This window comes from Zootoca vivipara, chromosome 6 (genome assembly GCF_965207765.1).
Source record: "Zootoca vivipara chromosome 6, rZooViv2.hap1.1, whole genome shotgun sequence".
Taxonomy (NCBI): Eukaryota; Metazoa; Chordata; class Lepidosauria; order Squamata; family Lacertidae; genus Zootoca; species Zootoca vivipara.
The window spans coordinates 3472807-3486513 of NC_142589.1; the positions used below are offsets into that span (position 1 = coordinate 3472807).

A 13707-nucleotide genomic window follows, 5' to 3' on the forward strand; every position below is an offset into this window, starting at 1 on the left:
TTGGACATATAAAGGGCCCCATTACCTTCAGTAGCTTAGGGCCTCATCAAAGCTAAATCCAGCCCTGCCTGTAGCCCAGAGTAGGTCATGTGGCCCTGCCTCAAGGTCAGACATGCTCAACAGCTTAAGCACCAGCTGAGCTCTGCTGTTTCTGAGGGGAATGGCTTTTGCCTTGCTGCACAATGTCGTCGTCCCCCGTCTTGTCAAATCTGGCTTGAACCATTGAGGTGGGTCATACTCACAGGGCTTTGCAGAATCATGGTGACCCTTTTCTTCTGCTCCATCAGGTTGAAGTCTTGGCGCAGGTCGGCAGCCATGTTCCTGATGCGCAGGTACTCAGGGTCATCTTCTGAGAACCGGTCGAAGTAATGCTGGCTTTGGGTGGGGAGGGAGGAGACCTCCTCGGGGATGGTCTCGCTGCTCATTTTGGATTTTCTGGTCTACTTTGGGGGCCTGCACAAACAAAGATGGAAAGGCCAATTGCATCCTCTCTCTCTCTCTCTAAAATCCTAGAACCATAGAAGTGCAGAGCTGCAAGGGACTCCCGAGGGTCATCTAGTCCAAATGTCTGCAATGCAGGAATCACAATCAAACTATCCCTGACAGATGGCCATCCAACCTCTGTTTAAAAACCTCCAGTGAAGGAGAGTCCATCACCTTCCAATGGAGTCCGTTCCACTGCCAAACAGCTCTTGCCCTCAGGAAGTTCTTCCTTGTGTTTAGTTGGAATCTCCTTCCGTGTCATTTGAATCCTACCCTCTGGAGCAGCAAAAAGCAGGCTTGTTTTATCTTCCACGTGGCACAGCCCTTCGGATATTTGAAGGCGGCTATTATGTCATCCACACTTCCCTTGGTCCCATAATTTCTTCCATTGGTCCGTAACTTCAAGGCACAAGTCCAAGAGGTTTTCCCTTTGCCGCGCCTCTTTCCCCGAGAAAACCCACTGTTTAAAACTGAATTGGAACAAAAGTCAACCCACAGGAAACCTGATTGATGTTTCCTCCGATTCAGCAATAAACAATAAACCTGTGTCTAGAAGTCATGGGCCAAATGGAAGTGTAGAGGAGCCCTCACTCTTCTCTTCCCCAGGCTAATGGTACCCAGCTTCCTCCTAAGGCTTGGTTTCCAGACCCTTCATCATCTTGGTCACCCTCCTCTGCACACCTTTCAGCTCTAATATCAACACAGCAATGTAAGGAAATGGCCCAAGAAGCCCAGCCCCCTTTCCCAGTATCCAGCACTTTAATATCAAAATGCACTTCTTAACAATGCTTGAGGGGGTTTATATACTTCTAGGATCACAGGGGGAAGTGGGCAGGGCGTGTGTGTGTGGAGCTGCAGGCTGAGTCACAAACAACTGCAGCTTTATCGGGATATCAGGCTGACAGAAAGCCCTGGCGTAAATTACACATTGCAGCAAATCTTCTCTGTTCATTATTGCTAAAAACGTTTAATTACAACCAAGGAGCCCAGATGGCATGTGGCTTGAAGGCAAAACCACGTGAGTCTCTTACTTCCAGCAAGAAGAGTAGGCAGAAAACCTAGCGAGACCTGAAACCGTTACTCATCTGGTCGCCTGTGGCAAGGAAGAATCTTCTCCAGGGGACCAAGCCTAACAAAAAGCCACAAATTACTTACTCAAAGTATATGTGGTCAGGGAAGGAAGAGAACATTATTTGCACGGTTGTAATGCTCTTATTGCACTACTTACAAGCAGCTGGACCAGCCTAAGTGTTTGGTGCCACATCAGATCCTCCCTCCCAGCAGAGCATCCAGCACAATCATTCCCCCCCCCAATGTCCGTGAAGGCTGCCAGGAGGATATGCTGTTCCCTTGTGCAGTAGGTCAGACTTGCTCCCTTCCCTTCGGCCATCCCTCATGGCACCTGTAATCTGCCAGCTGAGAGGGTCGGCTTCCCTTGGTCTCATGGTATGGCCAGCCCCTGACAAACAGGGCTGCAAAGAAGGAAAGGTGTGTTTTACTTATTTATTTCATAAAATTTATACACTGCTTGACTGTAAAAAAACAACAAAAACATTATTAGTAAGAAGACTTTTTTGTTTTTAAATAATAATAATAATAATTATTATTATTTACATCCATACACAATCTTAGGTACATATAAATAATTATACCATTAAATATTGATTTAAACTTGTATTTGTACATGCTCTTTTCTTATAATTTCTAACCAAACAAAAATAAACCAAAGTAAAAAATCCAATAAACTAAATTACGGGACATGGAAACAGACTTCCCGTCATTTCCCAATGTAAGTTACATTTACAACATTGAATGTTCTTACACTTCTTACCTTACTCTTACTATAGTTTCTAGTACTTTCTTATAACATATCGTACCATTTTTCCTTGCTTAGTAGTATTTAATTTACACAAGGGTCATTCAAATGCTGCCATAGATGTTATGTCATTGTTATATTTTTGTAGGTATTTCTTGAACATATCCCATTTTGCGTGAATGATTGTTTTGTATTTCCCCTTAATCTATCTGTCAATTGAGCCAATTCTGCATAGTCTAATAACTTATTCTGCCATCCCCTTACTGTTGGTACTTTCCCCCCTTAATAACCGGGCAGCGGCTGTTGCATATAAAAAGATTTCTCTTATATTTTTCTGGATATCACTGCCTAAAATTTCAAGTAGAAATGCTTCTGACTTCTATGCAAATGTTAATTTAAAGATCTTTTTCATCTCATCATAGATGAGGTTCCAGAACACTTTAATTTTTCTGCATGTCCACCACATATGGTAAGAAGACTTAACTGTGTTTATGCACTGAAAATCAATGAACAAAATACAAAGAATCAACAGCAAAAATTCAAGACATTCGAAAAGTTGACATAACAGTAGACTAAAAACAGACTGAAACCTTATGAACTTTCCAAATGTCTGGGTAGGTTTGTCTGACAAAGAAGGTTTTAGCATGTGCTGAAAAGAGTTCAGTGAAGGAGCCTGACAGCTGTCAAGAGGCAGGGAGTTCCAGAGTGTAGCTGCTGCTGCACTAAAAGAGTGATTCCATACAAATGCGGAAGGGGTCTTATGTGACCCCTGTAACAGAACCAGTCTCGCCAATCGAAGCTGTCAGGTGGGCGTATATGGGCGAGGCGATCTCACAGGTAAACTGGTCCCAAGCTGTTAAGGGCTTTATATACTAATAGTACTGGTAACACTACGAACTTTGCCCAGGAGCAAATCAGCAGCCATTGCAGGTCCCTGAGCAACAATGTCGTGTGCTGACAAGGCCTTCTGTAGCATGTCTCCTGCCAGACAGGACTATGGAGCATAATTTCATTCCTTGGGCCTCTGGGTTTGCATGGGGCACCTTCTCTCACTCTTCTGTCTAAATATTTGAACACATGCTGGCTTTTAGCATTGATGTATGAACCAAAAACCCAACACACACTTTGTTCACACAACATTCCTTTCTAGAATCAATGGAGGTGGAGTGCTTGTTTTTTCCACTTAGTCCGCTCACAATCCAGATACTGTATATTGCACATAATATACAGTAGACTGTATAATAATACTGAAGACTGCGTCCTGAGAAACTGGTTTCAGTTTGAAAATAAGAACTCAGCTCGATTCTGCATTACCCTGCAGCACATCCATTTGAAAACAGAGGAAGACTGGTGCAGGTGGTTTGGGCAATGGGGGGGGGTCTCTACCCCCACCCAATGATGTTGTGGGTGAGCATATACCAAGATCACAACCCCCACTTCCTTCTTCATTCACCTGGGGCAAATGGAAAAAGCAAGCATAGCCTAATCAAAGGGAGGATTTTTAATTGCCTATCAAGTCACCAAACCCAGCATTGTGGGTGGCGGGATCTAGACTCAATCTGGGTGGAGAACAGCGTGCCAAGGATGAGCATGAAGAATGCTGGATTGAGTGAAAATAATACATTTTTGTGTGACAAACAAATCACTGTGTACACAGCCACAGTGTTGGGAAGTGTAATGCATTTGTGGGCAATCACAGAATTGTCGAGTTGGGAGGGATCCCAAGGGTCATATAGCCCAATCTCCTGCAGTCACAAATGTCAAGATTTGGAAGAGGGGAAAAACACTACTGAGGCTACTGAGAATTTAAAAGTAAGAGGCACATATAATGAAAAGTTATGACTCTGCCATGTGCTTTTCCACCCTGCTTTGAACCCCTCAGCCTGGGTGCTCATGTCATTCCCCAGGCTGGCACATTAGATGACCTGCTCTGGGGATCCTGAATTCAGACAACACTTTTGCTTTCCATTTCTCTCCGGTGTCAGCTTGTGTTTGGATGGAGACCTCTCGAACTTTGCAGAACAACCACTTCCTTTTTGCCTCCTACTCTTCCAAGGCAATGCCATCGTTACCGTTGCCTGGTAACCCAGATGCACCAGTACTTAAAAATAAAGATCTGAGTAGGATTAAGAGAGGAGGGAAGCTGGAAAGGTCTTCCTGTCTTTCAGCCATGTGCCAGTTGTGATGGGAAGGGGCAGTATGGAAAAGGGGATATATATATGATATATGATATCAGAGAAGAAGAAAAAAAATGCCTTGGGCAGGTCTTACCCATCAACTAACTTTCATGCAAGGTTACTGCATGCTTGCAAAATAAACAAACAAATAAATAAAATCCCCCAGCATTTGAGCAAGCAGAACTACTAGAAATTTCCCCACAATAGGGGCCAGCAGGAGGAATTGTGCCTGCAAAACCCCTCTTTTGTGTCGCCCTTGACACACAGCTGCGCTTGCACATTCTTGTCGACCCAGATTGCTTTTAGCTGGCTGCCTGCCAGCCTCTCTGTCCTGCAAACAGCTCTTAGTCCGCACCGCAGGATGGTCACTAGTTCAAAGCTTGTCCTCACATGACTGCCTTATGAACTCAGACTGGACCCCAACTCCCTCCGGCAAGGTTTGGAGACTGGCAATGTCAAAGGCCACCTCTGACTGTACTGTTCCAATGCCTGAGGAGAAGGAAGGCCTGTGTCACCTGTGGGACTTGCCCTCTCCTGACACCTTTTGCTGCCTTAAAGGGCTTAACAGTATATAATAATCTGAAGGGCTTGCAGATGGCTAAAAGGTTACAGCTATACCCTGGTGCTTAGACCAGGGGTTGACAAACTACGGACCGAGGGCCAGATCCGGCCCAGTTGCCCTCTGGATCTGGTCCGTGAACGGTTCTGCAATCACCGCTTGGATCAGCACAATTGCCATTTTTTTTCTTTATTTGGGGTGCCTTTTTTTGCAATTCCCCCCCCTCCCTCACACACACCGTGGCGGTGCCTCCTCCTTCCCTCTTCCTGGCTTCTCCCCGCCCTGCAGAGGAAGGGGGCTGGGCTTTGATAGGAAGCCTCGCTGCCTGCCCACCAGCCTCCAGCCTCTCCCCATGGCTGTGCTGCAGGCTGGAGCTTGGCGCGCCCGCTGGCCCCACGCCTGGTGCCTGGGAAAGCTGGCCCCAAAAGGAGAGGTGCTGTCACCACTGGGCTCCATTCTCTGCCCAACGGCTAACAGGGACACAATGCAAGGGAAAATATGTAAATTGGCTTAATTTATGCAGATGGCAAGCTTCAGGAACATGTAGCCCTGATTGTAACCTGCTCACCTTTTGATGGCTCATTTTTTATTTTTGAGCCATGACACCTGTCTTCTCGGAGGCTTCTGTGCTCAAATTAAGACTCTCCTACCCTCCAGCTGAGACTCACCTAGGCTGCCTCTGGATGAGTGTGCAATTGCTATACCCTGTTAAGTCATGTTTAAGTGTGTGTTGCATTTCGTCATGGTGATCAGCCTGTGCCCCATGACTGGCCATAGGCAGAGGGCGTGGAGCAGGGTGCCAGCAAAGGCAGCAGCAGGAGACTGGCACTGGGGGTGGAAATCAACCGAAAAGGGGAAATGACAGCAAGGGTGAGGATTGCCTTGCGCCACATTGCCAGGATGAGGCAGACATGAGGGACCCAGCAGGGACTGAGGCATGAGCAGGGAACTGGTGGAAGACTTACTTCACCAGAGGGGCCTGTTCAAAGCAAGGAGGGAGCCCAAACGCCCCCCTCCCTATCTCCACTGTTACCTCGACTCTGTAGGTGGGCAAGGAGGGAATTAACAACACTGTTTGCTTAGGAGAAGGAATGAACCGCAGTGCACATGGTCAGCAGCATGGAAAGAATGACAGGTGGGGAATGCCTAAGGAAATGCTCACAGCTGTGGCTGGCCAGGCTAAGATGGGGTTGGAAGCTCAGGGCAGGGGCTCCCTGCACCTATGGCTGACTCAGATGCAGTTGCGTCACAAGGTGGGGGCGGTTTGCCCCGGGTTCCACGTCTGGGAGGGTGACAAGAAGGCACCCCGTGGGGTGCTTGCCCTGCCGCCCTGCCCTGGGCATGGTGGCACGAGCAGCCGCATGTGGAGGATCCCGCCACCGTTTGTATGGCATTCGAGTGGCGCCGCTACGTACAACGCATGTGCAGTGTCGCATATGTGCTGTACATAGCAGTTTGTTGCTGGCGCCTCCCGAGAGTTGTACAGACAGCGCTGTGATGCCACTGCAGCCATGAGCAGAGGGTCCCACCACGGTCCGTACGGCTCTCGTGCAGCGCCGGCGGCAAACCACTACGAGCAACACATGTGCAGTTGCTCGTATGCACTGTGCATAGCAACGGCATACATGCACTGTACATAGTGGTTTGCCACTGGCGGGCTGGAGTGCCGTATGGACGGTGGTGAGATCCCTCCTCCCTGGTTCGCCGTAAGCAGCTCCTGCTTTGCCGTTTTACAGCGAGCCAGGGAGGGGCGGATGGGAGCCATGGCTCCCCCTCCGCCTCTCTCCGGCTCGCTGTAAAGCGGCAAAGCAGGAGCCACTTACAGCAAGCCGGGGGGCCCCTCCCAGGCTCACTGTAAGTGGCTCCTGCTTTGCCACTTTACAGCGAGCCGGGAAGGGAAGGAGGACGACGGATGGGAGTCATGGCTCCCAAGAGGACGAGCTGTGCAGCTTTGCCAGTGCCCCGGCAAAGTGCCGTAGCTCCCCCCTTCCCCTGATGGCTCGGGGTACTTGGGAGTCATGGGGGCAGAGGCAGAGGCATAGGAAGGGGGGGGACATTCAGCGGCCGCCTGCGACTCCCAAGCCTGCCCCGAGCTGTCAATGTGAGGGGGGGGGTGACAAAAAAATTCCACACTGGGTACCACCTGGGCTTGCTATGCCTCTGCTCAGATGGAAACCGCCTTAATAGTACTGTAGTGCCCTATTTAAGGGGGAAAGAGACAAGCCCCAAGGATTGACACAGCTCTCCAGGGTAGACGTGAGGAGGAGACCAAGGGGGTGATGTAGGACGTCACAGCACAAAGGGACCCAGACTGGGCGAAGGGTCAGCAGAGGCAAGGGGAGCTGAGGGACTGTCACGTGCGGAGAGGAAGCAAGAGCAAAGAGGGACAAAGTACTGCTGAGAGCAGCCAGATCTAGGACAGATGCCGGGGTGGGGGGTGGAACTTTCTTGGGCTTGATGTGGGGCCACCTCCCTCTCAACGCTGCACCAAGCACCGACTGCGACAAGTTTCCACACGATGCAGCCTTAATCCTGGAATCCTCCATGTTTCCCCAGCGTTGCTTCCCCCTTCGACATTTTGGGGAGGAGATGTGGAATTGCAGCCCCAAATGTAGGGTTGAGGCATGGTGGGAGGTGCCGACATCTTGAGTTTGAGAGATGTGAGAAGCAGACGGCCGTGGTGAAGAGGAGAAATGGGCAGTTTTTGGCAGTGGCAGCTCTGCTGAGACCCTCAGCAGGTGCCATACCTTACCAACCCGTGATGCCAGCTCTGGATTCAGCATCTAGCCTCCAGGACTCTGTAAGGAACAGGACCCCATCAGGCCTGGAGTTAAACACCCAGCCTGGCCTTAACACTCCCCCTGCTTTGTCCCAACACCCCTTCATCCTTCCTCCACTGTCTTTTGGGCGCTCTGTCTGGGAAGGAGAAATTCATTGCTACCCAGGCTGCTGCTCTCCCCAGCTTTTAAATATCTGTCACCCCAGGCAGCTTGAACATGGCTAGGCTGCCCAGTTCTGCCCATGGCAACCATGTGCCTCCGCTCTCAGACACAAAGGGCCCATTGTCAAGGATCCCAGATGAGGAGGAGTCTCTCTCCGCGCGTCGCTTGAAAACCCAGGAGGAATCCGCAGATGGCAGATGTGAATGGAAGACTATCAGGCCGATCACGAAACGTCATGCCACAGCCCAGAAGGGCGTGTGACAGCAGTGCATTCAGGCAAGGAGGGTTGGGAGCAGTCTGGGTCCACAGGGCACGTTGGTGTATGAGCCAGTTCTGGCATATGGTGCTTTGGCAATCTCACTGTGCCAGGCAGCGGGCGGGAGCCAGATTGTCTTACACGGTGCAGCAGAGTTGCCAGTGGGGGGAAGAGCTGGAGTTTTTACAGGAGAAGAGTCCCCTGGGAGTAGGGGATGGAAGGCAAACAGGGAGGAAGCAAGGAGAGCCGGGAAGATTCTCTGAGTATTCTCTTCTCCTAGGTTGGAGTCGGAAATTCTGTCTGCAAAGCAGAGACCCTAAGAAAGGTGGGAGTGGGCGGCCCTCTGGGCAGGCCGGGGGCTCTGCAATCTGGGATTCTCATCCTGGGATTCTCTTAGCAAATGATAGGGCTCAGTTATCTTCCTGCTTTCATTTTCTGCCCTATTGGATTGCCCCACCAACAACTCCACAGATGCCGTTCCATAACAGGATGGCATCTATCACATGCAAACAAACATACACACACACACTTCATAAGGAGTTTAATTCTAGAATCCTCTCCAGCAGCCTGTTTTGTTGTAGCTGCAGTTTTAATGTAAGAAAATGTGAAAGCTTGTCAAAAGGAAGGAAATAAAAAATGGCGGAGGGGGTTGCAAAATAAAATTCAGGGAGCTCAGAGTTTCTGGGAGGATTAAAAAAAACAACCCCTTTTTGCTACTCATGCTGAGAACAACTTGCTATTTGCAAATTTGCACCTACATCCATTTCTCATTCATGACAATCATAAGAAATGCACCTCTTGAGACTCAGGAAAAGGAGATCATGGCAGCATGAGAAAGCTCTAAACTTCCTAAACATTCAATCTTCCAAGCACCTTTTGTGGTTTAATAAAACAAACCATTTCCTCTTTTCTGTATCTATTTTTAAGGCAATTTTTATGGCACCCCTCTTCTCTTCCCTTGCGAATTTAGCAATCTCTTTTGGCCTTCTGCCCCCCCCCCCGATTTTCTGCTGCTTGACCTCTCTGGAGGGACGGGATTCTTGGCACCAAACATTGGTAGCCTTTTTGAAGTTGATGTGACCAGTTGAGCCGGGCCTCAAAGTGGATTAATGGAATTGCCAAACAGGAGAGACGAACCAATAAAGGCAATTAAATTAAGCATCAATCATGCGTCTCTTTCCATGAGCAACCATCGCCGCATGCTCGGCCAGAGTGGGCCTCTGCACAGGGCGCGCCTCTTTGGTGTGTCAATGCAATCTGCTTGCCCCTGAAAACTTCATGCTATTACAGGGTCAGGGAAAGCAAACTCCTTCCTCCTCTGAGATGAGCTACAACTTGGTTCAAAATCTTGTTGCATGCACATCAACCTCTAAGCAGCGAGAAGTTCTAGGAGTTCCTGCACTTATCCAGGGTTTGGTTTCCTTAGCATGAAGGTCAGTGGAGACTGTGGGGTCTTTAGGATATATGGTTTTATTTACAGTACACAGACATACGACCTGAGCATAGGATGGAGGGCCTCACAGCATTAGCATACTCATAGATCTTGTTTCCTCATTCAGTTCCCAGGGAAGCCTCAGAGTCAGCTTTGGGTCCAGCACAGAGCAAGAGAAGCCTCTGTGTATCCAGATTCCAGCATCAGCCAATACTTTCACACAGCCCAGCTTTGCCTATTGCTCTCCATCCTAGAATGAGGTGGCATCCAGCCAGGTGAGGTGAGAAAAGGCCCACCCATTTTTCTCTTTGCCCATACAAATGGCAGTACTTAGAATTGGCACCCGTCTGTCTCAAGAGACAATGGAGTGTGCCTCTGAGGGTGAAGTCAAACCACTGCGTCAGCAGCACTGAAGTGATTTCTCCAGGGCACAAGCCTGGCCAGTGTGTATGGAGGTCCTGGGCTGCCCAGATGACAAAACCCTCTCTCATAGCCTAGTTTGGTCCAAAGGAAAGCAGAACAATACATTTGGCACCAGTTTGGCTGCAGGAGTTTCCAGAAGGAGGCGTGCAAGGCGCCATCCAATCGCCTTAGGGACTCCACTCCAGACTTGTGTAGGATTTACTCCTAAGCCTTTTTTTCTCCTGGAGATATCCTGCAAGGCAGTGGAGGTTTAGGATCAGAGTTTTCCTTCTCCTAGATGGGCTACTTTCCCAGGTGGATGAGCTCCACCTGCCCCTCACTTCCCTCTACAGCATGTGGCAGAAAGTGCCTTCTTGACTCTTGGACCCACTCTTGGTCTCGTCCACTCAATCAGCTGGAGCCTGTCTTCACATGCAGGGAAAGTCCCTAACTCACCAAGGGTTTGAGACCCATCGGTTCCCCTCACCTGGTTTAGCTGACCTGTCAAAGCCATTCCTGGGATATGTCTGCTGTCGCTTGCTGACAACTTCCAGGAGGCACTTGTGCGAACTTAGTGCATGCTGGGCACTAAAGATGGAGCATGATGTATCCTCCACAGAGGTACCACTCCTCTCCCACCCCCTGGCAGTACTTCTGGCCAGCCAAAGCCATCACCTTAACAAAGAAACTGCTTGGCTGGTCCTCCAGGAGTTCTTGTACTCCAGCTCCCATCACTGCTTTCCATTGGTCATGCTACCTGGGGCTGCTGGGAGTTGGAGTTCAACAGCAGCTGGAGGGATACAGGTCCTGGGTTGGTCAGAGGAAAGTGTAGAGAGCATCAACTGCACCTTAGTTTGGTATGGTAAGAAAAGCTGTCCTTGTAAAGTGGCCAGGACAGCAACCCTTTCCAGTCTCCTTCGAGGGTGAGGGCAAATGCTGGCGCTGGATGGGGGGAGAGGCAAACAGCAGGAGCAGTGACAGATGAGACCCTTACCTTGGAATGTTGCAGAAATGCACAGAAGGAGGGGAGCTGTTAAACAACAAAGGGTTCAGCATTTCAGAGGTTAATAAAAATGGTCCTATTTCACCAGGGGGTTTGTAAAATGATCTGCCAGACACCCCCTCTGAAAGACACAAGGCGAAGAGGCAAAGATACTAGATAGACGCTACCCAGATCAATAGACAAGAGCAATCAAAAGGCCACACACAGCAGCTTGCAGGAGGTGCTGCTGCAAAGCTGGTCCTGCTACAGTACTCTAAGGAAAACAACATGAAGCAAGGCTGCCCCAACCTCTTTTCCCCTCACACCTTAAAAGACACTCCTGTCAGAAACTTGCCAAAAGGTTTCTTGAAAGTGCAAACACTGTGCTAGGCACATGGAGAAAGAGAGATGCTGTTAGTGCAAAACAGGCCTGGCCTCGAGTTCCTTAAAAATTAACCTCTTTTAGGCATAACAGAATTAAGGCAGATGTTATATACCAGGGGTCCCCAAACTAAGGCCCGGGGGCCAGATGTGGCCCAATCGCCTTCTAAATCCGGCCCACGGACGGTCCAGGAATCAGCATGCTTTTACATGAATAGAATGTGTCCTTTTATTTAAAATGCATCTCTGGGTTATTTGTGGGGCATAGGAATTTGTTCATATTTTTTTTCCAAAATATAGTCCGGCCCCCCACAAGGTCTGAGGGACAGTGGACCGGACCCCTGCTGAAAAAGTTTGCTGACCCCTGTTATATACATATCTTTTGGAGTTGGAAAAAAAATGCATTTCTGGACAGAAGCACTGAACATTATACAAAAACAAGTACAGGTGATGATATCCCAAGAATCCCTTAAAAAAACCTCTCCTTTGGTTACTTCACTCCGAGGTCATCAATACTAATTTACAGTTGATTACTACACTGCTAACAACAGCAAAACACCATATTGCACAAAGGGGGGGGGATCCCCCCACCATAACTGATTGGCAAGGAACACCTGGCATACTATTGTTATAAGAATTTTGAGGTCATATCTATATATATATAATAATGGTTCATAAAACATGTACATGAATGTACAGGCACATGTCTGAAGCAGCACAGGAAAACAGGCCTGACTGACACCATTTTGACTCTCTCTGACCAGGTGTTCCTCTGCAAGGAAGAAGTGGGGTGGGGGGAACCTTCTCATTGTCTCAGGAATTAAAGTGATAATCCCTGGCATCCTGATACCTGAGTGCCAGACAAAAGGGTGTGATTAACTTGGCTGGGAAACAGGGAAATGTAAATATCTCTCAATTTTGTTGATTAGGTTTTGGGGGCAGGGGACAGGGTCCAGACTGCTCAGATTACTGCCACCAGACCTCCCCTTTCATGATGTACCTATGATGAATCTAGGGAGGGGGGGGGTCTTGGGCTACACCCCTTCTGTGACATATGGATGATGCTTCTGGGGGGTGGGCTGAAACCAATTTCAAATTTCTTTTTAAGGGCAAGACATCTTTGTTTGGGGTTCCTTCCTTGTTCTCCTGTGTGAGAGGAAGGACCCTGTTGCAACAGCGAAAATAAAGGCTTTGCTTCTCAAACTTCTCTGGTTGGCCTCTGTTATATTCTCCAACCGATGGAGAACCCAATAAGGGAATAAAGGCAGATTTTTGCCTATATCACTATCTTCATGATAAAATGTAAATATAAGAAAAATGCAATAACTATCAAGAAAATATAATAATCAAGAAAACAAATTTATAAAGAAGTGGGCCTTATTCTGACACTTCTGGAATCACAATGTACATGATTATATTTTTCATTTTAATTTATTCACAACACTATATAATTTTTTTGTTATATTGTCCCTTCCCCATAACATGTCACTTTCTTTTTCCCCTTTCTATTTTGTTCATTTTCTATTTCTTGTTAGGAAACAAGGATGTATAATAGTTTTGGCAATGGATTGTGATAACATTAATGAGAGAGAGAGAGAGAGAGAAGAGAGAGAGAGAGAGACCGGGGTGGGGGTGGGGTCAGCCTCTTTTAAGCCTTGTTTTCCTATCTACTCCTTGTTCTCTCTGCCACATCAGCTGTTGCCTGACTTTTGCCAGGGATTTGACCCTCAGATCACATCCTAAGACTCCCCCTCTGCAGTGCCATAATGTACAGAGGGATTATTTTTCAGGTGGCAGAATATTAAAAGGTCTCTGAAAGCATTTGGGCCATTAACAATTCAAAGGGGGAAAAACAGACCGAGGCACTTTTTATTTCTTTCTGCTATGGCTAGGGTGTGCTGAGATTATTCATTGACAAGAATCACTCTGGGCTATAATCAGGAAGAGGTTTTTCTTTCTTTTTGCAGGTCTGGCTCCTTAGCAGTCAGAAATGGTTTGGGGGCAGAGTTCTGGCTTAAATGGATCCTTACTGCTCGGTCTCATAGCTTCCACTAACAAGAAACTGACAAGATTTTTTTGCAAAAGTGACAAGGAGTAATAAACCTAGCAATAAGGAGCACTTTGAAATGGGCCTGGAAATGCCCTGGCAACCAGTGCAACTGATTCCATATCAGCTCCATTTAATAATTGGAGATCCTGTGGACAAAATCTGGGATCTTCTGAATTTAAAGCATGAAGCTGCAACTCTGCTGAGCTCCCTTGCCAGTTCACGTTTGA

General features: G+C 48.1%; 1 protein-coding gene across 3 annotated transcripts in view; it reads right to left on the bottom strand.

The window, feature by feature from the left end:
• ADD2 (adducin 2) overlaps nt 1-13707 on the bottom strand; it is a 67433-nt gene that overhangs the window by 25094 nt on the left and 28632 nt on the right. For 2 of the 3 annotated variants that reach the window (XM_035120064.3, XM_088671440.1), the window contains exon 2: nt 243-453. In XM_035120064.3, coding sequence (XP_034975955.2) covers nt 243-425 — 183 coding nt within the window. In that variant the 5' untranslated portion in view covers nt 426-453. Of the gene's footprint in view, nt 1-242; nt 454-5603; nt 5724-13707 lie in introns of those variants that run through there. The other variant, XM_088671439.1, reaches the window with a different exon arrangement.